At 38.9% G+C, this 27,067-nt stretch overlaps 4 protein-coding genes across 8 annotated transcripts in view; 2 read left to right on the forward strand and 2 right to left on the reverse strand.

Annotated features, from left to right (window-relative positions):
- Positions 1-27: 27 nt before the first annotated feature.
- On the reverse strand, positions 28-3,769 carry scrn3 (secernin 3). Of its 3 annotated transcripts, none has more exons than XM_068572345.1 (8): positions 3,749-3,769; positions 2,537-2,705; positions 2,223-2,404; positions 1,853-2,052; positions 976-1,188; positions 732-888; positions 454-634; positions 28-337 (listed from the first exon to the last, which is right to left on the reverse strand). In XM_068572345.1, exons 2-8 carry the CDS (start codon positions 2,690-2,692, stop codon positions 176-178), a joined length of 1,251 nt encoding a protein of 416 aa, XP_068428446.1. In that variant the 5' UTR covers positions 2,693-2,705; positions 3,749-3,769; the 3' UTR covers positions 28-175. The 3 variants fall into 3 exon arrangements, with proteins under 3 accessions (XP_068428446.1, XP_068428445.1, XP_068428444.1); XM_068572344.1 differs by lacking the exon at positions 3,749-3,769 and adding an exon at positions 3,570-3,583; XM_068572343.1 differs by lacking the exon at positions 3,749-3,769 and adding an exon at positions 2,908-3,003.
- On the forward strand, positions 3,566-9,533 carry cir1 (corepressor interacting with RBPJ, CIR1). 2 transcript variants are annotated; one of them, XM_068572339.1, is made up of 10 exons: positions 3,566-3,724; positions 4,709-4,803; positions 5,585-5,658; positions 5,811-5,824; positions 5,935-5,987; positions 6,076-6,124; positions 6,596-6,716; positions 7,562-7,668; positions 7,959-8,044; positions 8,400-9,532. In XM_068572339.1, the coding sequence occupies exons 1-10, from the start codon at positions 3,653-3,655 to the stop codon at positions 9,091-9,093; spliced, it is 1,365 nt and encodes a 454-aa protein (XP_068428440.1). In that variant the 5' UTR covers positions 3,566-3,652; the 3' UTR covers positions 9,094-9,532. The 2 variants fall into 2 exon arrangements, with proteins under 2 accessions (XP_068428440.1, XP_068428441.1); XM_068572340.1 differs by lacking the exon at positions 3,566-3,724 and adding an exon at positions 4,576-4,627 and having other exon boundaries at positions 8,400-9,533.
- A 1,514-nt stretch (positions 9,534-11,047) lies between these two features.
- sp9 (sp9 transcription factor) lies at positions 11,048-13,380 on the reverse strand. Its single transcript, XM_068572341.1, has 2 exons — positions 13,253-13,380; positions 11,048-12,798 (listed from the first exon to the last, which is right to left on the reverse strand). Exons 1-2 carry the CDS (start codon positions 13,271-13,273, stop codon positions 11,500-11,502), a joined length of 1,320 nt encoding a protein of 439 aa, XP_068428442.1. The 5' UTR covers positions 13,274-13,380; the 3' UTR covers positions 11,048-11,499.
- A 233-nt stretch (positions 13,381-13,613) lies between these two features.
- Positions 13,614-27,067, forward strand: part of LOC137782859 (obg-like ATPase 1) — a 39,446-nt gene continuing 25,992 nt past the window's right edge. The window contains exons 1-5 of one of the 2 annotated variants that reach the window (XM_068572534.1): positions 13,614-13,704; positions 15,302-15,395; positions 16,784-16,872; positions 20,883-21,026; positions 21,971-22,098. In XM_068572534.1, coding sequence (XP_068428635.1) covers positions 15,333-15,395; positions 16,784-16,872; positions 20,883-21,026; positions 21,971-22,098 — 424 coding nt within the window. In that variant the 5' untranslated portion in view covers positions 13,614-13,704; positions 15,302-15,332. Of the gene's footprint in view, positions 13,705-15,301; positions 15,396-16,538; positions 16,677-16,783; positions 16,873-20,882; positions 21,027-21,970; positions 22,099-27,067 lie in introns of those variants that run through there. The other variant, XM_068572535.1, reaches the window with a different exon arrangement.

A 27,067-nucleotide genomic window follows, 5' to 3' on the forward strand; every position in this document is an offset into this window, starting at 1 on the left:
AGTCAAAATGTTAGCCAACAGTGTCCTCTACTGCTTTATTCTTTGTACAATCATATTACAATTCAGTTGTGTATTCAGGATTTATTATATGAGCATTTTTGTACTTATACTTGTTTAAGAGTCAAAATGCAGAGGCATCTAATGCTACTCTCATCCTGGATACATATTTTGCGGTTCAGCTTTCTTCGTACAAGGCCATCTCTTCCCGAACAGACCTTGTGAACAGATCCGCCAACAAATCTGGTTCATCAATACCATTTGAAAGAATCTGCTCCATCTCGATCATCTTTTCCTTCTCCAGCTTCCTCATACTCTCTTTCATCTTCTTTCCTTTGTCCTATAGACAAAAAAAAAGTTGATTTAACAGTATAATGTGAGTACATTTTCAGCGGACAGTGAAAAGGCCAAGTGACACGTTTAAGTAAATAGCAGGCAGGAATAAAATTGTTAAACCTTGGAGGATTGAATGGTGGCAGCCGCCACTTCATGTTTGACAAACAACAGGTGTTTGCGATCAGGCTTGCTCTGGAAACGAGGTTTCTTCTTTACAGGGTCATCTGCACCGTAACTGGGAGAAGACGTCTCCTTCAGCTCTTTAATGTGCTTTACAAAGATGAACGGTTTAAACACAGACCTGTTGTGCAAACAAATTCAATTGAAATCATCATTAACTGCTGTGCAAATGAATTTAAAGGGTTCATTATCAGCTGAGGTGCGGTCAAACGCTGTACCTTTCAGGGTCTGGGGTTGCTGTAAAATAGTGAACCCCTGGCAGAGCAGGATTCGTGGGTATCACAGACACCATACTTCCGGTTGTCATGAACATGCCCTCCATGTTGATGTCACTATCTCTCAGGATATTCATCATTGTCTCAGTGGAGATGTGACCTTCAGTGAAAAAAAGCTGCATAAGTAGAGGTAAAAGTCATGTAACGGTTCCTCGTGCGTTTCAATTCTTCACAGTGAAGTACGAACCGTTGTTTTTTTGCAGCAACTTCTTCCCAATGCAGTATCGGCTCCCAGAGGCTTCTATTCTGGCTGTCGTCATGAAGGAGTAGACAGTGGAAAAGTTGAACTGAGTCTCTCCATCCCACCAGCCCCGGCGTCGTGCATATTCCCTCATTTCTGGATGTTCCTTGTCTATTTTATTTGTTATGCTATACTGGTTTGAGATGTTGCGATATCCACCTAGAGAAGAATACAACAAGATGATATGCCACAAATATGAAAATGTATAGTTATTCAACAGCTTCCTAAGAAGTGTAATGTGTTATTAGAAAACTAAGAGAGTCCAAGTGATTCTGCATCTAATTAATTATCCCCACTTCAAAGTATTGCAAGACTGTGTTAAGATGACTTTAGTTTTGAGAACAGTACAACTAATCAAAAGGAGGGAAATCTCTTCATGTCCAAGAAGGACCTGGCAGCAGACAAACCAAGATTTAAAAAACTTTCAAAATGAATTAAACAAGTTACTCTTGTTTCAAATAAAGAAAAAAAAGATACTGATCACCATACCATTATTGACATTTAAGATTAAAATTCATTGTAACCAAACTAGGCTGATTGGGACATTGTATAGTTGAAAAAGTAACTTCCCAGCACCCTCTGGTGGGCAAACAATGTTATGGTAACACTGTTCTACCTCGACACATCTTTGGCATTTTATACTGCAATTTCTTGACATATATTCAGATACCAATTAAATCTGTGATGAAACAAATATCAGCCAATACAATTATTCTGCCAGGCTCTAATTTGAACATGTTTAAAATGTCTTCAGGCACTTTTCCATAAGAAGCTCTAAGCTAAATTCAACACATCTAGATTTTTTTTTATTTTTTAAAGTTACCTTCAACTCTCTCTGCTGCCCAGTGCTTCCCTGACGTTTCCAGCAGCCACGCCTCTTCCCTGTCTGAAATGAGGAAGCTGTTGTGGTAGGTAAAGTTACTCTCATCCTCCATGCAAGATCCTCCCTGGCCATATTTCTCCAGCAACTCAGTGATAACATCTACAGCTTTCTCAGCAGCATTGGCTCTCTCAAGTCCGATCCTGCAAAATCATAGTCACATATTTATGTTTCCCCTTTTGTTTCAGAGTTTCTGACAAATGCATTATGAACTGACAACTTTAAGGGGAAAGAATGTACAAAATGGTTTCTGGTTGATACAGTCTGTCATTACAAACAATTAGCAAAATAACAGAGGCTTAGTACAACAAACCTGACAAGATCCATGCCAAGAAGAGCTTCGTTGCCATCTGCACTCTCTCTGCCCCAAACTGCTTCATTTCCAATACACACTTGATGCTCATTTGCACCCATTTCCGCACCCCACAGCCATGCTGGTCTGCTCAACACAACTGCATATGTATGGGCAGCCTGCTCAATCTCTATGTATGTGCACTGTTTATAAGAGACACAAAACACAGGGAAAAAAAACAAACGTTAATAGTTGTCCAACTGCCCTTTCACCAAGGAACAGTCAAAATGTGGGAAACTGAAGGACTGCAATGACATGCTGTGTTTGTCCCCTACCTCAACCATCTCCCCTGCATCGTAATCTCTGGCAGGAAAGTACACCACCTCCTGGACTTCATCACAAGGCCTGTCAGAGTTTTTCCCAAAGATGATGCATTGCCTCTCAGTGGAGGGGGGTAGAGCCACAAAGTTGTCACATGAGGAAGGGTCCATTCTGAAAAACAAACTAAGACAAGAGTTGATTAGATGGGTTACATTATTGAACAAACAGATGTTAAGACTTACCTCGGCATAAACAGCTAATACACTTTACAAAACCTCGAATTCACCTCACTAATGTGACATCAGCTCGAGAGCTAACGTTGAATGTGTGCTGTTAACCATACATGCCAATGTTTCTGCTCAACATTACAATACGTTCATATTACCTGTGTGCGCAAGTCTAACCGAGTACTGTCACAGCAAGTTTCTGTTTCCATTTCTTTTTTCACATAAATGTGACCTCATCGGTCAGTCTTCTAAAGCGGAAACGGTACAGTCACGTGACCGAGCTGAAGTTAGTTTCATATTCGTATACACGATAGTCGTACAACTAAACAAATAAAACATCCAGCTAGCTATATCATTATTTTTTTTAATTACATCGTTACTGTGTCATTTGATCTGCAGTGTTCATCGTCGAAATAACGTTGGATCAAGTATGTCTCTGAAGGACATGGCTTTTTATATCACAATTAGTACAATATATATCAATATATCAATATATATATATATATATATATATGTATATATATATATACATATCAATATATATACATATATATATATATACATATATATATATATATATATATATATATATATATATATATATATATATATATATATATATATAAATGACGTAGCCTTCGTCTATAGTTGCATTTATAATGTAACTAATAATGTAATTATAATGTAATTATATTATATCTCTGATATAATATATGTCTGTATATAAATCAATCTAGTAACTGTCCTGCCTCGAGTTCCTCAGTTCAGAGGTCACGTAACACCAATACAAAACCATCTTCATGCAGACGGGTTTGTTTACCTGCGAAGGAAGCTACGCTGCTGATTGTTAGCCAGAAATAATCGCCACGTTTTCCACTCAGTTAACGTTATCGGGGTTCAATCATGGGGAAGTCGTTTGCAAATTTCATGTGTAAGAAGGATTTCCACCCTGCGTCGAAGTCAAATATCAAAAAGGTGAGTGGTAGCTTCAGTTATTACCTTCAGTTAACTTGATGCTAGCATACATCCGGTTAGAGCTAAGCTAACTGCTTAGCTTTCTAATAAATGAAAATCATAGAAATAAATTATAGACGCATAAGGAGCTCGCGCACATTGCTCGCTCGCACTACAGTTACGTTGTTCATTTCAAACCTAAAGTTAAAACGTTAACTTCGTCTTTAGTAAAAGACTTGGTTAATACTCTGAGCAAATTGTTTCATGGAAATCTCCATATTTCTCTACAGAGCTAATCCGTTTTGGCCTTATCTTCTTTTTTAATAACCTTAGGTAATACATTTAAGTCAAACAAGTCATACTATGACTCTGTGTCCTAATATGTTTAAACCACATATGTTTTATTTGACTGATTAACATTATTACTATTTTTCTGGATGAAACTAGGAGTGTGTCCTTTTATTAAAAATGCTCTCCGAGGAACCTCTGGTACATGTTAGTTGTCTAAATGTATATTGTCTTTATATTATGTCTTCACAAATGCATACAACAATCAACAAACGCAACGGCTGTAAACTTCCATTTGTTTATTTTTAGGCATGTAGCTAACCATTCATTATCTCTATTGATGAATGTGTCCGTCGCCTCCTGATTCATTAATCTATAAGATGTCACAATTTCGAAAAGCCCAAGTTTATTTCTTAAAATTGCTTTATTATTCAACCTACAGTCCAAAATCAAAATATATTAAATTGACTAGTATAAAAGACAAACCATAGCAACAAATGTTAACGTTTCAAAAGTAAATGAATTTTTCAGTGAATGTACAAATTCTTTATGTACAAGGTCGTAATTGCATAAAGAGCATTCAAATTAAACTTGTCTTAAGTTACTGACTTGTTTATGCAGTTGTGTGTCGGGAAAGTAAGCTGTCCTAAAAACAGGTTTTTGGAATGTATGCAGAAGTGTGTGTGCAGTAATTTACCTTTTCACGTCATCTTATAGGTATGGATAGCAGAACAGAAACTGACCTTCGAGAAGAAGAAGCAAGAAGATCTCTTGCAGGCGTACACGAAAGAGCAAGATTGTTACAACAACAGGTTAGTAAAAAAAGCTTTTACCTCCTAAAAAACTGCTCATATAATACCATTCAACATTATTTCAAATAATAATTTTACATACACTACCGTTCAAAAGTTTGGGGTCACCCAGACACATTTTCAGTTTTTTCACAATTTCTGGCATGGAGTAGCCTTTATTTCTAAGAACAAGAATAGACTGGCGAGTTTCACATGAAAGTTTGAGAATATAATCAAACCCACAAATGTGATGCTCCAGATACTCAACTGGCTCAAAGGAAGGGCAGTTGTATGGCTTCTCTCACCAGCAGAACTGTTCAGCTGTGTAACATCATTGCACAAGTTTTTCACAATTAGTCTTCTAAGGCGATTAGCAAGTACACTGTACCATTAGAACACTGGAGTGATAGTTGCTGAAAATGGACCTCTATACAACTATGTAGATATTTCATTACAAACCATACATTTTTACCTAGAATAGCCATTTACCACATTAACAATGTATAGAGTGTATTTCTGATTAATTTAATATTATCTTCATTAAAAATCAGTGCTTTTCTTTAAAAAATAAGGGCATTTCTAAGTGACCCTAAACTTTTGAATAGTAGTGTATAACATGAATACAGATTGTTTATTTATAAATGCATATTGTGTAAATGTATCAGTCTCAAATGGCAAGGTTTTTATGAGCAAACTTTAACACAATTTTCCAAATACCTCTGCTAACTTCACATTTTCTAAATATTGACAATCACCATTAAAAAAAACAACCAAAGAAACACATGGTTTTCTCACCTACTAGGGTGTTGATGGGGGATGATCGTGTTAAAAATGGCCTCAATTTCATGTATGAGGCTCCACCTGGAGCATCCAAAGGTAAATGATCACTTAAGCGTCTCTCATCCACAGTAAATAGTGTACAATAGTGTTTAATCCCAAACACTTGATACTTAAGGAAATTGTGCTTAAAATAACATTTTGATATATGTTTCTTTTTTTTTTTGTCAAAATTGTCTTCTGTCCTGAAGAGGAAACGAAAGAGGTAAAACATTATGAATCTATACAATTCTACTAGTATTGTTTCCACTAATTTTGTATCTAGTTTGACAAGATTGACATGGTAAAATTGAGAATGAAAATGTGTCTTATCAGGACGGGGAAGAAGAGTACAAATTTGAGTGGCAGAAGTCGGCTCCTCGAGAAAAGTAAGTATTTTATTGAAAAAATCTTGGCATATTGTCCGGAACTCTTCCAGAATTTGCATTCCTTTTAATACTTAATTTTCTCATGTAGATATGCGAAAGATGACATGAATATTAGAGATCAGCCATTTGGAATCCAGGTGTGTATTGATTTTATTTGTTTGAAGCATATTATAGCCTTCGCCAGTGATTACAAAGCGGAGGAATAAATCTAAGAGGGTCACAAGTTGATTAAAAGATGAAGAAATAAAATAAAATTCTCACATATTTTTTTTTTTCTTCTTTTGAAATACTTTCATTTCTTCGGGTACCTGAACATTCCATAAATGAAACCGTTGGAAAAAACGCCCACACTGAAGCCTTGCATTGTGGTTAAGGGTTGCGTGTAGACACAGAAAAGATAAGATTTACTGGGTATGCATAGCTGTACATTACAAAAGTTTCAGAAATTTAATCAGAGCTTGTCATGAATATCGAGTCTAACACATTATGAGAATGGATTTGCCTGATAATGTGGTGTGTTTAACCCCTATGTGAAGATTTTTGTTTTGTTTAAATAATTCTGCATACATCTCCACAATTTGTAGTAATGCCTACTGTTCACTTCCCAGGTGCGCAACGTTCGATGCATCAAATGTCACAAATGGGGCCATGTGAATACAGACAGAGAGTGTCCACTCTATGGGCTGTCAGGGATCAATGCCAGCTCTGTGACCTCAGAGGAAGCAGCAGGTAGAGTACATACAATAATTGTCTAAAACATTAAACATCTTTCCTACAGTTTCTTTGTTTATGAATGTATTATAAATGCTAATTTGATGTCTGTTAACAAACCACAGCCATTATATACATATTTTATTCCGATGCTATTGAATTAAACAGGACTAATTCATTCATTGAAATTAGCATCATCATATAGGCCCATGGTAACATTATACACGTACAATTTAAGTAAGTGATTCAACATCAATGCGTCACTCAAAATACATAATCATCAAACGTTTAATTGATATGTGGAGGTTTTACTTGCTGAAACATATTTCAGTTTAAACATGGTTGTTAGTTATACAATGGGGAAAAAACAGAAGAATAATCATGGAGGCACAAAAGAACAAAGAGTCAAAATATTTTTGTGCCACTTGATATTTGTGGCGAGTGTGTCAGCTTTAGTCCGCCACAGACTCTGCAGCAGGTACACCTACTGTATTCTTCCTCCGGGGTTTCAGCTGGAGCTCCCAGTCTTGAGCTCATTCTGACTCCTGCAATCAGCGAGTTGAGTAAAGTAATAACGTTTACCCCGGGAGAGTCCAGTCAGTGCTTGGTGTTGATGGTGGATTGCTGTAATGGTCCCCTTCCTGTGCCGGGAGAAAAATATGTAATTATTGTGTATTCTGATTCCTCTAACTGCTGCTTTGGCAGAGAATGATATTGTATGATTTGCTCAGCCGGAAGTGGAGTGAGTTGATTTTATGTCCCATTCTGTTAACAAAGCCGCCCATGAAATTCCCACTGTGGAGATAGTGGTTGGCTTGGGTTTGACATCAATGGGACTCTGAGGCTGTGATTTGTGCTAACAGGTCCGTCGATGCACCCCTCTGAGTTAATGGCGGAGATGCGAAACAGTGGGTTTGCCCTGAAAAAATGTGTTCTTGGTAGGAATTCAACTGTTTGTGATCCATCGCAGGTAATTGTCTTCTCGCACTCCCGTCTTTGCACACATAGAAGAGCACACACACATGTATACTACCCTCAGAGAGAAAAGACAAACCATAAACCTTTAATGTGTCCTTATGTAAATGCTGCAGAGCAACTTGTCCTGTGAACAGATTAGATTCATTCAATTGCATTATTTTTTTAAGGTGTTCAGCAGATGTATTCAAATGTAGATTTGCTCAAAATACATCTTTTGAGAGTCATATTTATTTTTATGTTGTCATATTGATTTGAATGTCAATTTGCTTTGTGCTTTTGCAGGAATATGTTGCCAGTGATGAAGAGGAAGACCCCGAAGTGGAATTTCTAAAGTCATTAACTACCAAGCAAAAGCAGAAGCTCCTTGGGTAAACGATGTACCACAGCTTATAAATGTGTATTTATGAAGGCTTTAAGGAGTGGAGCAAAAATATTATTATTATAACATTGTTTGAATAGATTTACATTTTTTAAGGATGTCCTTGTTCTAATGAATCACAATAAAATTGTTTATAATTTTACATTTCAAACAAATAACTATAGTAGTTTAGTATTTTCGTTGTAAAAAGGGAAATACATCTTGTTCATCAGATTGTTTCATTTCATTTTACATTCCTTGGCTCGAATGTTAATGTGATTTTATTGACTTTATTATGTTGATATTCAGTTTTTATCTGCCGCCTTGTTAAATGTTAATTGAACGTTTGTGCTCCTGTTTTCCAGAAAACTCGACCGCCTGGATAAACAGAAGGCCAAGAAGAAGAAGAGCAAAAAACAGAAGAAGAAGAGCAAAAGAAAACAAAAGAAAAAGCATGAAAGTAGCGACAGCTCGAGGGACTCCTCCAGTAGTAGTAGCAGCAGTGATAGTGACTCAGATTCAGACAGTTGTGGCAAGAGCCAGAAGAGAAAGAAGAACAAGAAAAAAGATTCCTGTCGGGATAACAGCTCTAAGAGCGAGCGGCGAGTCAAGAGTCACAAAAAGGCCTCCTTTCACAGAAGCAGGTCAGCGAGCCCTCGCACTGAACAGAAGCGGCATGAAGAGGAGTCCGCAGATTATAGACAAACAAGGACAGAGAGGGGAAGGAGCAGAAGTCGAAGTCGCAGCCAAGAGAACAAGATCAAGCTGGAGGGAGGTCAAGAGAGACAGAGACACAGCAGCAGGGACCGGCAGAGGCCGAGCAGTTCCAAGTCTGCCGTGGACAGAAGTAGTAGAAGCCGCGAGAAAGGCAGGGAGGACAGAGGTAGAGACGGGCGACACAGCGGAGACGGGGAGAGGAACAGAAGCAGCACAGATGGAAGGAGAGGCAGAACAGCAGATGGGAGGAGTAGAAGCAGGGAGAGGAGAAAGGAGAGGGAGGGCAGGGGAAGAAGTACGAGTCGGGGGAGAAGCCAAGACGGAGCCAAAAGAAAGCACTGACTGTTTGTTTTGTTCACACTTACAATATTGGACAAAACTGTTGGATGTTTTTGACCATGACCATTCTATGGTGTTGTTGGTAATCAAAGTGTCCCTCTGTTTAGAAATGCGGATATTGTGCTGTATTCTCCTTTTTCTCCACTAGAGGGAAGCAGTTGACAGAAGATGTAGCAGCTCATGTGTTGTCCTGTACCTGATGAAATGGTCTACATTTATCGGTTACCATTGGAGGCAATTTGTAGCTATGATTGGAACATTTTGGACATTTTTTTTCAATGTCCCCTAAAAAGACTAATTTCTGTTGCATTTGTTTTATTTTACAAATGTTGAATGTTGCTTTCATTGTTGTCTTTTTGGAAATGTCAACATTGTAAAGTGGAATGCTTAGAAGGTTGTTGATTGCAAACAAATCTGGACTTTGTATTTTCCGATTAAATTTTGAATCATCTTCATCAATTGAATGCTTTTGTTTTGAATGGATGAATGAAGTCCGCGTCTAAAACCGGTTGAAAATAAGAAACTCTGTTGATTACCGTCAGCTTGTTTTCACTTAATATATCTATATAGATTCTGGTCATTTGAGAGCAAACTATTACTTTTGCTTTTTTTTATATGATATTGCTACATTTTTCAGGCCGGGTTCCCTGAATGCCATGACACTGTAACAAAGCTGTGAAATACGACCTGCTGAGTTTTTGCGGGCGTCAAAGAAAACAAATATGATTTCTGTCCAAATGCGTGTAAACATATACAGCCCGGAGGCGAAACAAAAGCAGCATTTTTTGTATTAATGCACAACATTTTAATTTGAGGTAAACTGGAATTAAAATTATTATTATATTACCTGTTTGTGCCGTGCCCATATTTACATATATTATATATTTAACAGTCAACAATTTAAACTCGGGAAAATGTTTTAAAAATAAAAGCAACAATTACATTTTTATTTCAAAAGCTTAAATTTCTACATCTTTTAGTTAAGTGTGAGCGTTTATATTTTAATAAAATTCAAATAGGCTATCTAATAGCCGTTTACTTGAAGCCGCTGTTGCACAAAAGGAAATGAAAATAATTTCCCTCTATTGCCTTCTGGTCAATTTAACATCCTCTTAAAAAAAATGTAAAAAAAAAGAGGGTGTCTGCATGAGACGCTTTTCTTGACGTATTCCCATCCTGGACTCGCGCTGTAATTATTCCCCGGCTTTTTCTTTGAGAGTCGGACGCTGCAGTGGGTAAGCACAAAGAAGTCAGAGAGCATCCTTGAACCCTTTCAATACGGAGCCACTGATATTCAAATAACATGCAGGCACTGTTTGACTGCGCTGAGCAAAGAGCATTTCAAATTCAAACATTTGCATGTGACTCTTTGCCCCTTCTCTTTCTAAAGTTTAAAAACTGTTCCCATAACATCTATGTGGCTTCTGGCCAAGAGAACGACGCCGCATCCTTATTCTCGCTCCATCGATTGGTATGCAAATGAAAGCAGTTAATTTGGACAATTAGAATAAATATTCAAGGCCCTTTGTCGTCAACCCCCCCTGGAAACCACCCGATAAAGTGAAACTGAACAAAAGATGTCTCGGAGATTAATTAGATATTTGATAAGACACGAATCCCTAATCGCAAATACAAGACACATGGGGCTGCCATGTGCTCCAAGTCATAATTAATACCATTTAACAAGATTTTCATTTGGCCATGAAATGTTTTTTTCCGGGACATTAAACATTGATTTATTCCATAGGGGAAATAGTGAAAGTGGAGGTATTATAGGGGATTTAAAGAAAAAAATAAGAGCAGCAGTCTAAATTTCTAAATTAAATGAAACTATTTTTTTTAATTTAAACTTCGAATAAATAATTGAACCAAAAATAAATATATAAAATCTACATCACACCATTGCAGCCTTTTTTTTAAAGATGTTTTAATTACGATAAAATGAAAGTCTTATACGTGTGACTTTATACAGGTAAACATTTATATATAGATTTTTTTTAGCAAAGAAATAAAATGGTTAACCAAAGTTGAAAAAGCTGCATACATACATATCCACAAAGTGCGTCGAAAGTAAACTCCCTGATTTCCAGGATACCAACACGAATAAAACAATCATAGCCTAACATTTACATGAAAATAACACATATTTTAGTCGTCAATATACAAGATGTAACTCACATTGTCCAACCAAAGTTCAACAGGTTTCGCGCCACCTCAAACATCCCTTTCATTTTGAAGTTGCCTGTGTTTTCTTTAGATGGATTTACGAATGAAATACTCGTTACGCCATGTGGAGAATATATTGTTTAGACTTTCTTGGAATATTTTCTCCTTTTATCGTCTGTCAAATTAGACCCGTTTACAATACTGTGCAGTTTTGAATCTGGTTTGATTTTGGGTGAAGCCTCATTAGGGCTCGTCTTGAGGAGACGGATCCTTAACATTGATTCTGGGATTTACCCCCTCCAAAATAAGTTCTGGGGACTCGGACCTCGGGGTCTCCAGGTTACTGGTGTCGGTGTCACTGTCGCTCCCCCTTTTGCCTCCTCCACCGGCCGTGTGCGTTTTGATGTGCTTGCTCAAATGGTCACTCCGCATAAAGCGCTTGTTACAAACCGGGCAAGCAAACCTTTTCTCACCGGTGTGGGTGCGGAGGTGTCTCTGGAGCTCATCGGACCGAGTGAACCTTTTGCCACAGAAAAGCCAGTTGCAGACAAAAGGCCGCTCGCCGGTGTGCCATCTTAGATGCGCTTTGAGGTGAGATGTCTTTCCGTACACTTTACCGCAGCCGGGAATGTGGCAGCTGTGGAGTCCCTTCCTGCGCAGGCTGGCCCCGGCGGGTCCTAGCCGCTCAGCCTCCTGGCAGTTCGGGCAGTCACATGTCGCTCTGCCGGAGTACCGCCGGGACGACCTCGAGGAGCTACTTATTCCTGAACTGCCCCCAGAAATCATGGCGTTGGCGGCAGAAGCGTCTGTGTAAGTGGGGATGACTGTTTTGAACCCGTCCTGGGTTAACAGGTGCTGACCGGTGGACAGTAGATGAGACGCCGTGGGGTTGATTCCAGTGGAGCTGAACGCAGAGTGCGTCAGCGAGGAGAAGTCCGGGTTGTAGCCACTCAGCTGGGAGTGGATGGCTTGAGGCGTCCCGGTGTGCAGTGAGGTCTGGAGGGTGCCTGCAGGATTCTGGACATCGAGCCACGACCCGGGATTAGTGTGGACATCCCACCACGAGGACGCACCGTTGGCGACATCGCCAGAGATGGTCGAGTGGAAACCGGACTTGTACCACGACTCGTACGGGTGCGCCATTCCCACACGGGGGTACAGAGACTCTGCTGACGTGTGGACTTTGGATATAAAAGCTGACTGTCCGGAGTCTTGGGACGTGACTCCCGCAGCGTTGGAAAACAGACCGCTGTACTCTGTGGAAAACGCAGACGAGGTCGGGGAGGTGGAGGCTAAGCAAAAGGCGCTGTTGCCTGTGCCACTGGTCGCTGTTAGTCCTGTCGACGCGCGGCTGGTTGCGACTGTGAACCCGGGCAGACTGGAGCCCAAGTTACAGCTGGAGGAGGATCTCTTCCAAGGATGAAATCCACCTTTTGAGAAAGCGCTCGAGTCAGGCAAAGTTGTAAGAGGACTGGTGTTACCAATTTTGTTGCAAGTTGCAGCCAGCATAGCTAGAGGTGTAGTTCCAAACCGTGGCTCTTCCTGAAAAACACATACAAAAGTTGGACTTAAAACGGGCAACAACAAATGTTGCTGGACAATTTTCGTTTAATCTGTGCACCTGGGAAGCAGCCAAAAGAGGTCTGAACTAAATAGCCTAAATCATAACAAGGGTGATTATTAAAAGTACCAATTAAGCCAAGGTAAATGTGTTCATGGAGTAGCGTGTTTTAACAAGCAACATTTCTTACAAACTTTCTCAGATTACGCCAGATATCTGCGGTGAATATACAGAGAGCAAAACACTGATCTAAATGCGTTTATCGACACTTAACTCTTCATTTTTCCACAATAAACGAGGAAAGAATGCAATCGCAATTCACACAGTGGGACATAAAAACAGCTAACTTGAAATCAAGTTTGTGAAAGCTGCGAACAGCAGCAGGCTCCGATAACTTTACGCACAACTTGTCCGCGGATACAAAGTCGGACTCACCCCAAGTATAGACGTTGCCATATCCAGGGTCTGTGCTGGGATGAGAGGGTTCGCGATTTCAATGCTCGACGCCTCCAATTTGATTCAGACTCGCCGTGTTTGACTCAGGTCACACGGTTTCTCTCTCGGCTCGCAGCTCTCAACAACTACCTAGTTGTAGAGAGCGTGTTCTTTGAAGTACAGCTGGCGAGGACGCGCAGCCAATCGGATCGCCGCATGGATGGCTGTGGATGCAGTCAGCCAATCCGAGCCCCGACCGCAGGCACAAACGCCACAAACCCCGCCGTCAATCATCTGTTGTGCAGCCTCCGCTCAGACTGTCATACAAGACACGATTTGGCTCTTTTTTTTTTTTAAATGCATACAGTTATTTTTATGTAGTGTATTCTCGCACGAAAGCGCAATGTTTCATTTCATTGCAGAATTGAGTTCGCGCGTCAGTTCTCCAAGAGGTAAGCTTTTCATTTATTTTAAAGCGCATGTGTATTGTCACTGTTCCCATGTTTTCTGATTTTAAATATTCAGATCGTGTGCAACACGTCAGTGTGAATCGTTGCACACGGCATCCCGAACCAGGTGAGGGACACTCGTGCTGCCGATGTCTTCATCAGAACAGTGCGTGCTGCCGTGTGTGAGGCACGGTGCAGTTCGTGCTCGTGGGGGAACAACTGGCTGTAAGCTCTATGTTGGATTCTTAAAGTGCTGCATGGCGTTCATAATAGAACATCACAGATGGATTAAGTTTAGTGAAGAAGTCCATGGCACAGGCCTGACAGCACGGACCCAACTTCTCCAACCAAGAGATCATTTATGAAATAACGAATTGACCCCGAGTACATGAAGGGAAAACTAATTACGACTCGTGATGGATCAACTATAACCTATAGTTTACTTTCAGTTCAAAATATACGCTCGTCTGCGCTCGTGCTTGTGGTCGAGTTCACGCGCGACCATTCCGTATACGAGCGTACCCCCTCCCTACTTTTTGGGGGAGTGCAGGTGAGGGGTTAATTAAAAATGACAGCTTGCTTCATCAGGGCGTGCAGTGTATGTGTTTAAAAAGAGCAGTATTTTATGGGCAAAAAAAGTTTCCTCTTCCAGGTGCTGCCTGTTGAAAGGCCGCCAGTAAACCGCTTTAACAGGAGGCACGGTGCCTGTCGTGTCTCTTTTCTAATCACTCATTTTATTTAATTGTGGACAATCAAGAGGATGCCGTGTTCCAACTATATTTCCTAAACCAGCGACTTGTTTTTATTTTGATATTACAATGCAATGAGCTCACACATCTCACAGCGTGTTAAAACGTCCAGAGATAATGGCATAATGTAAAATGGACCTGCTCTTACGTGAACCACCATCCTTTTAAAAGTTAAAGCAATTTTCCAGAGAAAGGCTTGACCGAAAGATGTGCATTACGGTATTGAAAACGGGCAAATAATGCTCCATTATGGAGTATGAATGCTGCCAGTCAACAGGCGCCATTTGTTCAAATACTCTTTTTTTTTTTTTGCTTTAAAACCACCACCTTTGGAAGGATGAATAAAATTCATCTTCATCAAATACTGAGCGCTGCAAAGAAAATTGAATATTTTTTGCAATCACGACAATTTGGCTGAGTGCTGTTAACAGTACTAAATGTCTATTTTACATAAATACAGTTGATTGTTGCAACATAAGTCATATTAATTCGAGCGTTAAATGCGAATGGACGCGGTCTTTTTACATTATACTTTCTAATATAACACACTTTTAAAATAAATGAACCCTTTAATTAACATTTATTAAAAACATTATTCAAATTGTTTGGTGCGTTTGTTCTAATGTTCATTTTCTTGCACGAGTATTTGTGTCGCAGTCTATGATATCTTAATAAGGATCTGTGTGACCGTTCAGATTGGAATAATGGACCTAACAAATAAATATGCCTACATGAACCGGTCGTCATGCACCACATACATGCATTTTTTGTATACATACCGTACGTTTATTTGGAAGTAAATGTCATTCGTATTAACCTAGAATAATAAAATACTGTTTTTTTTTTTTCAGACGATGTTTGCTTGGGACAAAAGGGGAGAACATGGTCTCTCCCTGTCATTCAAGTGTGAATTTTGAATCGGATCTGTATTTCTGGACTCCATTGGTGAGCACTTCTCTGTGGCAATTAGAAGCCCATTACAAGCCATTAGATTGATCAATGTACCTTAAACAATGGGAATGATTTATTTGGTCGAACAAAACGCTCTGCATCTATTGTGATGAGTCTAAGTGGGGGTGCATCCATCAACAAAAGATAAATGATTAATTCAGACCTATTCATTTGAATTCTTTCTATAAAGCAGCCTCACTTGCCTCAAATCCTCCAGATTATTAGAGCCTCATTTCTGCGTGTTAAACCAGACAGGCTGCTGCATTGGTCGATGTTTTTCGGTTGTGTCCCTGTGTGCTTTAATTTGTATTTCTGCTGAGGGAAGTTTATTTGAGGACATTTAACTAATTGTCGTAATTTTGTGTGCTCGTGCGGCTACACCTGTTTCTCTCAAAGGGGGGTTGAAGGGAACTATTGAGTGCAAGGAGGTTTCACTTTCCTTCTGTGGCGCTGAAGCTGTGTTGTCTGACCATTATGAATCCTCAGTGAACGCTCATTGAATAGAAACAGTAGACGCTTCAATATGATATCTTCCTCTTCTTCTTTTTTTTTTTTTTACAGATATAAGTGGGTTGTTATATTTTGGTGTCTTATGAAACTTGATGAAATATATATGTGGCTGTAAATGACAACGCATTGATCTCACCTGCGGCCGTTTCCCATGAGCTCCTTCTTGCACCTTAAGGTTCCCAGGTCATTGTTTACTCTGTAATTAGAGACAACAGCAGGAACATATAATTCATATACGTTAAAGTGCACTGCGGAAAACATATGTATTGCTGAAACAAGTCTAAACGCTTGGAACACAAGTGGGAGCAAAATTGCTCTGAACAGTCTGGAGACGCAACTCGTGGATGTCTCCAGTTAGACGGCTGTCAAGTCAATGATTCAAATGTTAATAGAAAGCAGGCAGCTGTTGACAACTCAGTCAAGCCTCTGATAAAGATTAACTTCGCTTTCAATACGCACATTTCAACCAACAGTTGCACGTTAGATTGATCTCTCAGCAGCTTATCAACCTGCATCTATACTATATCGACAGCTAAATTTGGAAGTTCAGGTCAGCTTGCCGGCTCGCAGTGTCAACTTTCATTTCCAGAGGCTGGATGTTCTATTTTGAGCGCGGGGGAGCGAGCCCGTTGAAGTGCAGTCGACTGGTTACATGTGAGGATTTAGCTTAGCACATTTTCCTGTCAAACGAATGCGGTGTTTTTTTTTCTGATTTTGTGAGCAGTTGTGGCTTGTGTGTAACAGTGGGAAATGGCTCCAAAAAAGGTGCAGGTCATGAGGAATAGCTCCTTTCAAAAATGAGCATCCATTGTAGATTATGTAATGGTATTTGGCTCGCCCTGACTGCAGACATCTCCACATTGTCGTTATAGGGAAAGGGAGAGGATGCACCAAAGACGCCACTGATTGGAAGGTTTGGCACTTCACTGAAAATAGGAGTTGTTGGCCTGCCCAATGTTGGGTAAGTAATGGGTTTTTATTTCATAGATAGTGTCACTTTATCACCATTCACACTACATGCAGCAGCATGTGCTCTGTCCGTCTGAACTATTCCTGCCTCCCATGATGCCATAAATATAAATACATGTAAGGCTAGATGTCAGCTGAGTACAGAAAAGAAACCTAAAGAAATGTTGTGTATTTACACAAACAATGTTAGACTTTGAGTTGTTTCTCCTGAAGGAACTTTCTTGTGCATGTCACACTTTAACAAGCAAAAAGACATGCTGCATCATCTACACAATTTGCATGTACATAATAGCTAGAGACAAAAAACTGCTGTCTGTAGAAGCAGAGGTGTGTTTCTCGGGCTGTTAAGTGTCCTGAACCACTTGTACCCTTTGCAGGATCAAATCCCAAAAGAGTACTGTCTTTCCTTCCCTCTTTTTGTTTTTTTTCTCAATAAAAGTGTACGCTGCTCAAACATGACTTTTTTAAGGGTATAGCAGGTACGTAAGTGTTAGTGTAAACCTGTTATTTCAAAGAGTTGTAGTATGTAAAAAATCACAGTTTTGTTGAATCATTTTACAATATTTATGTATACCTCAAGTGTGTATCCTTTGTTTTCATGATCGTGGGGGGTTTATGATCACAGCAGCATATTTTCAATGTGTCATGACCCATCAACATTTGTATAAATCCATCAAGCAAACATGGATCTACCCCACCATACTACTAATGCAGGAAGATTGCTAAATGAATGTAAAGCATTAAGAAACCCTATTGTCTGCTGGCGTTAAATACCCACTTATCCCTCATGCACCGGTCAAAAGTCAGAGTACATCCTGACACCTCTCCGGTCCACAACATACTACATAGAGTCACTATCACGTTCATATATCTGGTCATTTTGAGTTTCCAGTTCACCTAACCTGCATGTTTTAAGTGTGGCCGAATGTCTGAGGGACCGCATGACAAAGTGAAGACCGACAGAGGATCTCCCTGAGCTCCCTTGCTACAACACAGCATACAACTCTAATATAATTATGTATATTGTAGAAATGAGCATCGCTTACACCTATAATTATGTTTCTAATGGGCAAGATATGTTTTTGTAGGCGAGCACAACAAACATAAGGAATGCTAGAGAATATGTTGTAAAACAGATGTGTTCCTTGTCTCTTTCTACCATCTTCTGCTGTTAGAGAAGAAGAAGGGTGCATATGAGATGGTATTGGTATAAATTCACATTGAACACCTGTCAGTGAAATTAAAGAGACTGTAAATACATTCAGGCATTGACACAGGAATTAGTGAGAATGTAAAAGTCTAATTGAGGTGTTTTGTTGTTCAATTCATCCACGTATATCAAACACACTGTATTGATGTGAGGAATAAATACACGTGAGTTAGTTGAAGAATATTTAAATGATCTGAACCCTATAGTTAAAGAGTTGCTCAGTCTGTGAGATGTTTGTATCGGTAAGGCGGACAACCCGCTCCTAATCTGTACTACATGGCCACAGTGTGTTGGCAGGCTGGCACACTGTCTGAATGTCAAACAAATCCACCTTGTCAGCATCTAGTAAGACCTTCAGCAGCAGCAGTGACAGAGTGTAATCACAGGGCAGACCCTACATGACTTTCCCTTGAGCTACAGGAAGGGCCACAGTTGTAGGTTATCTTCTGCTTAGCTGGCAGGTTCTCATCTTTTTACAGCTCCTTAAAACATGTTGAGTCATTTTCAGCCAAACTGTTGTTTTCAAAAAGCTAAGAAAGTTTTGTAAGAGCTAAAAGCTGCAGGTTTTGAAGGGCCGGAAAAGCCAATGATGTCGTGCCGTTATTCAGTTACTGTGAACTGTAAGCCACATACTATATTGTTTTAAATAAACTGTAGAGACAGGATGAAGGTATTTTTCACAGGACTTGTATTTTTATATATTCACATGCAGGACATTGATGATGGAGAATAAATTCAGTGCAAGAGGTTTGTTCTACATAGTCTATTTTAGCTGTTTTGCTAGAATTCAGAGCTTATTGCACAAATATCCAACTCTCTGGAGTCCATTGGTTTCATTTATTACCCCAGAAAAAACTTCTTTTTTTCTGGTCTAAGAAGTAGAACTCATTGAGGTGACCTGCCATGCCACATTTGTGTCAAAGTACAACTTGTCAACCCTCCCATGGTTTCTTCATGAATGAAGCATGTTGAAATGCCAGCTCGCTGTTATTTGGGCGTAGCTGACCACCTTCACACACATGGAAAACTTAAGAGTGTGATTCAGTCAATCTTGCATCTTTTTCTACTAACATGTTCTCTTTCTTTTTAAAGGCACAACAAGTTTAGTTTAGGTAATGTATAATTCCTTCTTAGACACATTGCACAGTACAATGGCCTAACTGACTGAAGTTGAATTAATCTTAAGAATTTTTAAATTTATATTACTTTTTAATTCTATTCTATTATTTTAGCAGCTAGAGGGTGACAGGAAATGGAGGAGAGAGAGGGGACGACATGCAGCAAATGGCCACGAGTCGGAATCCAACCCTGCCGAGCCAGGAGTTGGCGTTGTGTATGTGTGTGAATATATATATATATATATATATATATATATATATATATATATATATATATATATATATATATATATATATATATATATATATATATCACGCATCTAGAATATTGTGATATGAACTATTGTTAGAAACAGACACAAATGTGCAGCAACATGTTTTGGTATTAGCTGCCAACCCTGACTCTATAAAGAAATTCTTCTTTTAAAAGATGTGCGATTAGACAATGATTTCACAAATTTAAATTGATTGTGCAATGACTGTACATGTATCCTCCTCATCTTTCTCCTCTTCCAGCTTTACTTTGCTCTGACGCTATTCTTTTAGCCCCCGGTCTCTTTGCTAGGACAGATTTTGATTTTAGGTCACAATTGTTTATTATTGATTACCATTTACAACCACAGATTGTTTTACTTGTTTGTCGTCACCGATTGTTTTTCATTCACTATGAAATGTTTGTAACTTTTGCGTGGACACCGACCACCCACAGATTTGTATTAAGAAGTTAAAGTAGTAGTAGTGGAAGTATAATTTTCATTTATATTATCAGAAGATTTCACTCGCTTCTCTTTACACAGCTCATTAGGTGTTTGTGTTCTACAATACATTTGCTTGTCTGCAAAATAGTCTTCATAGTAAAGCCTGTCCAAGGTTTTAGGTTGATATTTGGCCCAGACATCTATATGTCGCCCCATAAGAAGTAGTTTCTGCGACACACCTGTGTAAAACACACTAAAATCTAGTTGCCCATCACTTTCTCCATCAACAAGCAGACTAGACGTATGTCAGTCATTTTCTGTGTAATCACGTTTTTACACCTGACGATGGTTGTGTGTTACTGTGGATTGTCTTTTTTTCCGCTCAAGGTGACCCAAGAAAAGCCCTCAAGTATGTTAGAGAAACAATTTAGTGTTATATAAGGAAATAATGCAAGCACTTTAGTAATCTGGAGCAATTTCTTGCTTGGAGGACGTAACAAACAATAATTTAAAAAGCACTGAGTGAGGGGATGAAAAGGGAAAGTCCTGGATTATAGTTAACTGCCATGCAACCATTACGCTTAGACACTTGCCTTTGTCTCTAGATTTACGACAGAGAAGTACACTTCAGCTGCTTTTTGTGCCATGAAAAAATAAATCTCTCTGTGATCACAACATGGGGTCGACGTTCGGCTGATCATGTTCGACAGCAGAGATCTATCAGAAATGTAATTTCCCCTTTGATTCTATGTACAATTGATCTATTATGGGATTATCTGACCTTGTAATTGTATTTTTGGTTCTCGCTCTCAAATATTGAGTCCATTAGAATAACCTTTTCCTTCTTGTGCAGAAAATAAAAAAGCCAATCTCGCATAACTTACTGAAGTGTTTCAGGATCATAGTATCGAACCATCAGGTTCTACACACCAGCACTTTTAGATGGATTGACCTCACTGCTGTTTTTTATTTTCAGGAAGTCAACCTTTTTCAACGTGTTGACAAAGAGTCAGGCTGCAGCTGAAAATTTCCCCTTCTGCACCATTGACCCAAATGAAAGCAGAGTGCCCATTCCAGATGAACGCTATGATTTCCTCTGCCAATTCCACAAACCTCCCAGGTATGGGGTCTCATCATTGACCTATTATTCACACTTCAGATCTGTAGTCGCTGACGGTCTCCTTGCAATAGGTATGAGGAAACATGTAACAATATTGTTGACATGTGGCTGCCAGTTGTGTAGTATGTCTGCTGCTCTACTGCAAGGTTTTCTGTTAAGGAAAAAGCTAAAGCATCTAACACCTGGTTATCATACACATTTACAGAGGCTGTCAAAGCGGCTGAATTTAGATTTGTGGGCTATCAAGAACTAGTGGCATGTCCCTTTTTGACTGACAATAATTGATATGTTGAATAGTATAATTCCATGAAAGACTAACACCAACAGTGATTTGATTCTTCTAAAATTGTCTGTGAACACGGGCATTGAGTCAATCCCATGGAGATACATTGTCCTGCTGCAATGAATCTTAGAGCACCAAATGCATATTAATGTACAACCCTTGAAAAACACTGCCTTGCTGTTTTATGAAATTACTGACCCATTAAAAAAACTTTTTTAAACATACAGTTTTTACAGATTTATAGCTTCAGCTGTAATTAATTATCATAAGTTGAGGGTCACAGACAATAGGGAAGTCAGGAAGTATTCAAACAATAGTGGTTGTGTTTTCTTTCATGGTATTTGTTTAAGTTTGTTCAGGTTATTTTAGTTTCGGCTAAACTCAATGCCACATTTTGTATAATTTGAGAGTTTTGTCTAAGACAACATAATATTGAAAAGAATGTCAGGTGATAATACATTACAATACAGCTACATCACAAAAAAAAAGTCATAGACTAATCTTCCACAATTCAAATTCCATGTTTAACAAACGATTTTACAGGACTGTTGTATTTAATAGGAGCACAATTCATTACCTTTCTATTCTCAACAAAATAATATTGAAAATGTTTGAAATCTTAAATGGTTGACCTGTTATCTTTTCACTTCCTGTGTTGCAGCAAAGTACCAGCATTTCTTAATGTTGTAGACATTGCTGGCCTGGTGAAAGGTGCTCATGCTGGCCAAGGCCTGGGAAATGCCTTCCTGTCCCATATCAGCGCCTGTGACAGCATCTTCCACATGACACGTGAGTCTCAGATTGAGGGTTGTTCTCCCTTGTAGGAATTTATATTTTCAGCAAACCACAGTATTTCTTTTACTGGCGCTAAAGCGGTTGCATCTGCATCATTTGGTCACACTAAATAGAACCAGTAACAGTTTTTTTTCAAAGCAAAGGCCTGAGGTGTGCAACAGCTTTGCCAGTAGGGCATCTTGTGTGCTGTGTGCCAAGAACAACATACAGTCAGAATTAATGAAGTCAGATCCAACATCACATTCCTACTGCTCCCTGAAAGTGAGAAGGCCTGTGCCTCGTTCAAGCTTCACACAATCAGTAGCATATGTTGAGGCTTTGAAACCTAACAAGACAATTCAGAAGGAGCAAAATGACATTTTGTATGAAGCTTGACACTTTGTGAGGATAAAAAGGTTCTTTTATTTTTATTTTTTCACTAATATAGTATAATGTTTATTTGGAATGGTTCAAAAATACTGCCTTCGGTAACTTTGTGAATGTATACATGTGATTATCTCAGCACATTTCTCTGTCCCTCCATTAGACAGGCTGCAAATTACTTTTCAGGTTCCCCTCAAGTTCCTCCGTGTCTCACACAGTGAAAGTGTTACATTCTATCATTCAAATTACAGCAAGTGTAATGAATTCAGAGGCCCTTTTAAAAATAGCTGCATTAGTTTACTGATTGTATGCTGTTATTGACTTTCCCGGCGTGTGAAAGACTCTGATTAGAGAGCCGGTGATGGCAGGCATGGAATGACAGCAGAGAAAGGGTTAAGATTAAGGCCATTTCATGATATTGTTCCTAAATTGTCTCTGCGCTGGAATAAAAGTAATCATTTGTCAGTGGTGCATAGTTTTCAAATAGCCTTTGACTTTGTGGTTTGTGAAAAGCGGAACTGGAAGACCACCCACTGGAAGACTTTGTAATGATTTACACAATGGACAATTCATGTGAGGTGAGATAAACAAGTCTGTCAGTTCAGTTTTTAATGACGTGTGGTACAATTTATGTTAATGGGTAAAGTTGGTGTTTATTCTATATGTTCTTCTGATTGTAAACAAAACCCTTAAAGTTTAAAAATTAAAAATTAAAAAAACAACAACAATGTTTTAGTCCATCTTTGGCTTTTAAAAACAGGTCAAACATATTCAATTTTTGTTTTTAAATAAAAAAGAAGGATATGTAATGTCTCAATTCACCATGTCACTGTAATTTTCAACAATCTTTATGCAAACCGGAGTTAATTGTGTATTTATTGGGGATTATGTTCAGGTGAGGATTAATACACATTGTGTGCACTAGTGAGTCTTTACAGCCTCAGAATGTATTTTGAAATGTTTCAACATAAACTGCTGTGCCCATTTTCATGGGAATGAAGGATCATGTCAACTACTGGAGTAACAGTGGAGCAGACAATCGTGGTCTATGGCACGGAGGAATAAGCTATCAGTTCATTGATAGTTTTTGTCTTTTCATGTGATTCAGAATCAGAATCAGAAGCATGTATTGCCAGGTGCGTTGAACATACAATGGATTTGACTCGATAAAAGGTGCATAACAATAGACATAGACATAAAATAAAACAATAGAAATATCCAAACATAATAAAAACAATAAACATAATGCAATAATCGGCAAATATGGTATATACAAAAATTCAACATTATTCTTGAAACTTTTTTCATATTCCCCTTTAAAGTGTATATTATTTTGATTATTTTGATTTGTTCATTTTTCGAGAGACTACTCGACATAGTGTGACACATACATTTATGCTACTTATGGGTGTATGTATGTTTAATATCAGCATGTGCATGGTTTAAAACATCTACAGTTTTTTAAATATGGGTCAAATGTAAATACCAGATCTTCTCTCAAAAACTATTCTTTTGTTTCTACTCAAAAGAAAAAAAAACATTCTTAACGCTCATAATTAGGAAGAATGAAAGCCTCTTCTCTGTATATCTGTGTGTGTGTGTGTGTGTGTGTGTGTGTGTGTGTGTCTGTGTGTGTGTGTGTGTGTGTGTGTGTGTGTGTGTGTGTGTGTGTGTGTGTGTGTGTGTGTGTGTGTGTCTATCTGCTTTGGCATGCCATTGTTTCCACTGTTGTGAAGTTCTTAAAAACAATGCTGCATGTTTCACAAGTTAAACATGGTTTTGTTTTTATCTGTCTGGTGTGAGGCAGACTGCAGTGTTGAAGCAACTAATTTATATTTCTTGATTATATGGTTGTGGGGGTGGATCACACTCTTTCGTGTCTGGAGTGGTATGTTTTTTGTCTGTGAATTAGCAAAAGGGTTTATAAAGATGCGACTGAGAGTCGTCAGCCTCAGTAACATGAAACCGTGATTGTGAGTGCAAACTGAGGACACGCAATTGACCTGAACTGATGAAATCAGGACTGATTTTCCGTACTGGTGGTATGTTACTCCCTATATTGGGTTACACTCATTTGTTTAGAAGTTGTGTCATTTGAGAAATAGTGAACAACAGTTTTTACAAAGGTGGAACAGGTTCATCAATTCATTTTCCACTTGTCTCATAATTCCCCATATGTGCACGTTATGAATATTTTTCAACCCCTAATGACTTTGAAAGGCCCCGTGTAAACAATGGATTTGCTTTCAAGAATACCTTTCAACAACGATTACTGCACATTCTGAAAGCTGACTCTGTTGACTGACTGGTGTTCCCTGGTCTCATAACAAAATGGTTTAAGTATTCCCAGTACTTCCTCAGTGACTGGAACACCTCACTGTCGAAGACAAGACACAGACATGTTCTACTTCATCTGCTCTTCTATTCCCCGCTAGCAACTCTGCCAGCTCTCCTGGCCTTATTCCCAGATGTTTGGTTTCCAGCAATTAGATGTTTCAATGCTCACACAATGTCGCCCCCATCACTGCAGGAATGCTCTGCTTCACTTCTAATGAAGACTTATTTACGGTTGCGTGACACTCAGTAAGGATCTAGCCTTAAGATACTGTCTCTTTAGGGACTGGCTGTGGTTATGAGCAGCTGACTGGAAAGTAGCTGTTATTTTTTTATGTAGACTTCTCTTGCCCAGATGTAGACTTGTCTGGCCATGATATTCATGCTTTTAGCACCTAAACTCCTGCTTAAGTTGAGGCTCCTCCTTCTCCTCCTCTACAGCCTCAATTAGACTCAAGACAGGTCCCATTTTGTAAAATAATGACAGCAGTTTTAATGGTCGTAAAACTAATCAATGACAAGAGATCTTTGCTAGAGAGCGGTAGAGACGATGCATTGCTGTATCCTTCATAGAACTTAAATATTTGGTCCGTCAATTAATTAGTTGATTGGAAATAAATGGGCAACTCATTTATTACTGACATCTTTCTAGCGAAAAGGCCAAACCTTTACAGGTTCCAGCTTCTCAATTGTAAAGATTGGATATTGTCTTTGAATTTTTGACTGTTTGTTGGTTTGTGTATCAAATCAGTCAAACATTCAGGGAGTTTTCCAATGTGTGAAATGTTTATTTCAGTTGTTGGTGAAAGGGCTAATATGATCAAAAACAGGCAACAACAAATTGACCTTGAAACTGGTCCTACGCCTCACCTCTAAACATTTTCACAATCTAAAGAGCTCTAGTATCCTCAGCGACTTCCACATGATTCATCATTAACTGGTAAATATTTGATGATGGAGAGTGAGTCAAATCAGTTGTCTTCACTTTGTTGAATCTGGTAGAGCATTTGTGTTTGTTGTTGCATTGTGCAGACGTCAGCCCACAGGACACTAATCGCTTAGTGCACAAATCAAAGTGAGTGTTTAGCTCCAGGCGTTATGAACAAACTGTATTGAGTATTCAGACAGAGATGATTTGTGGCTAACCTGCCTCCTCGCTGACGCCAGTAAGGGCTGATCTCCAAGAGTTCTGCCGTATCACTCACCAACTCACAAATTCTTAAACTTGACAAACATCCAGAACACCTCACCTTGCCCCTTGACTTCCATGTGTGACTATCTAAACAGATCAGGCAATGAGTGGATCTCTCATCAATTCAGCTGTTGAATCAGTTGTTGCGTTGATGTAATTTATCCTAGTGTGTGTGTGTGTGTGTGTGTGTGTGTGTGTGTGTGTGTGTGTGTGTGTGTGTGTGTGTGTCTGTGTGATTTATACAACCAATAAAGTGCCGCAGGAATGAGTCACAGAAATGAGTTAGCATTTTTACTCTTCCAGTTCCCTTTTCCTGAAGTCAATGAGATTTGTTTAATAGGTTTTTTTAAATAGGTAAATACCCCTCTCTAGAATTTTGAAGGTTTTATGTGTTTTAATGAAGGCGATTGCTAAAAAGTGGCTAAATGACAGTATAGAGAACAACATTACGCTGACTGCCTTCACACGTGAGTAAACAGCGAGGGTGTGAAGGCAGTCAGCGTAATGTTGTTGCATTTTGGTTCGTCTATAGCCTAAAGTTAGCTTTTTACTCCTAAGAATATCATAAACTTGTGTTTGCCACAACATGTGTGCAATGTACCGCAATAGTCCCAAATCCAATCAAATAGGAAAAACTCCATTGACTTTTCGTTGGGGATCCATGTGTGATGCTAACCTTTGGGGTTGGTCGATGACATTACGTCATCTCTGGACCACTCTATAGTAAGTATTAGAAATCTAATTTTTATTTTGCTAAAGTCTTTTATAGAGTGATTGCTTAAAAGAGGGAAATCTTTCCATGGCCTAAAAAATATACATTTATAGAATGTAAACAAACATTTATCTGAAGCCCACATATGCATTTATTATATCCATCAACCGTAATGTCGCATATTCAAATAATATTTCTGGTAATACTAGTATAGTATATAATTGTATATTTGTTTAAAGCCCTGAGAAGCCTGTATGAAATACAGTTTCCTGCTGATGATTCATCCCAACAACTGTTTTTGTTGAGTTAATACTGCCAATTGTCAATTTTGGACAACATATTTCTTGTTTTTGTCTGTGCAA

The sequence above is a fragment of the Clinocottus analis genome, unplaced genomic scaffold, assembly GCF_023055335.1.
Source record: "Clinocottus analis isolate CAN_PGR_092001 unplaced genomic scaffold, fCliAna1.0.p SCAF_12, whole genome shotgun sequence".
In the NCBI taxonomy this organism is placed as follows: Eukaryota; Metazoa; Chordata; class Actinopteri; order Perciformes; family Cottidae; genus Clinocottus; species Clinocottus analis.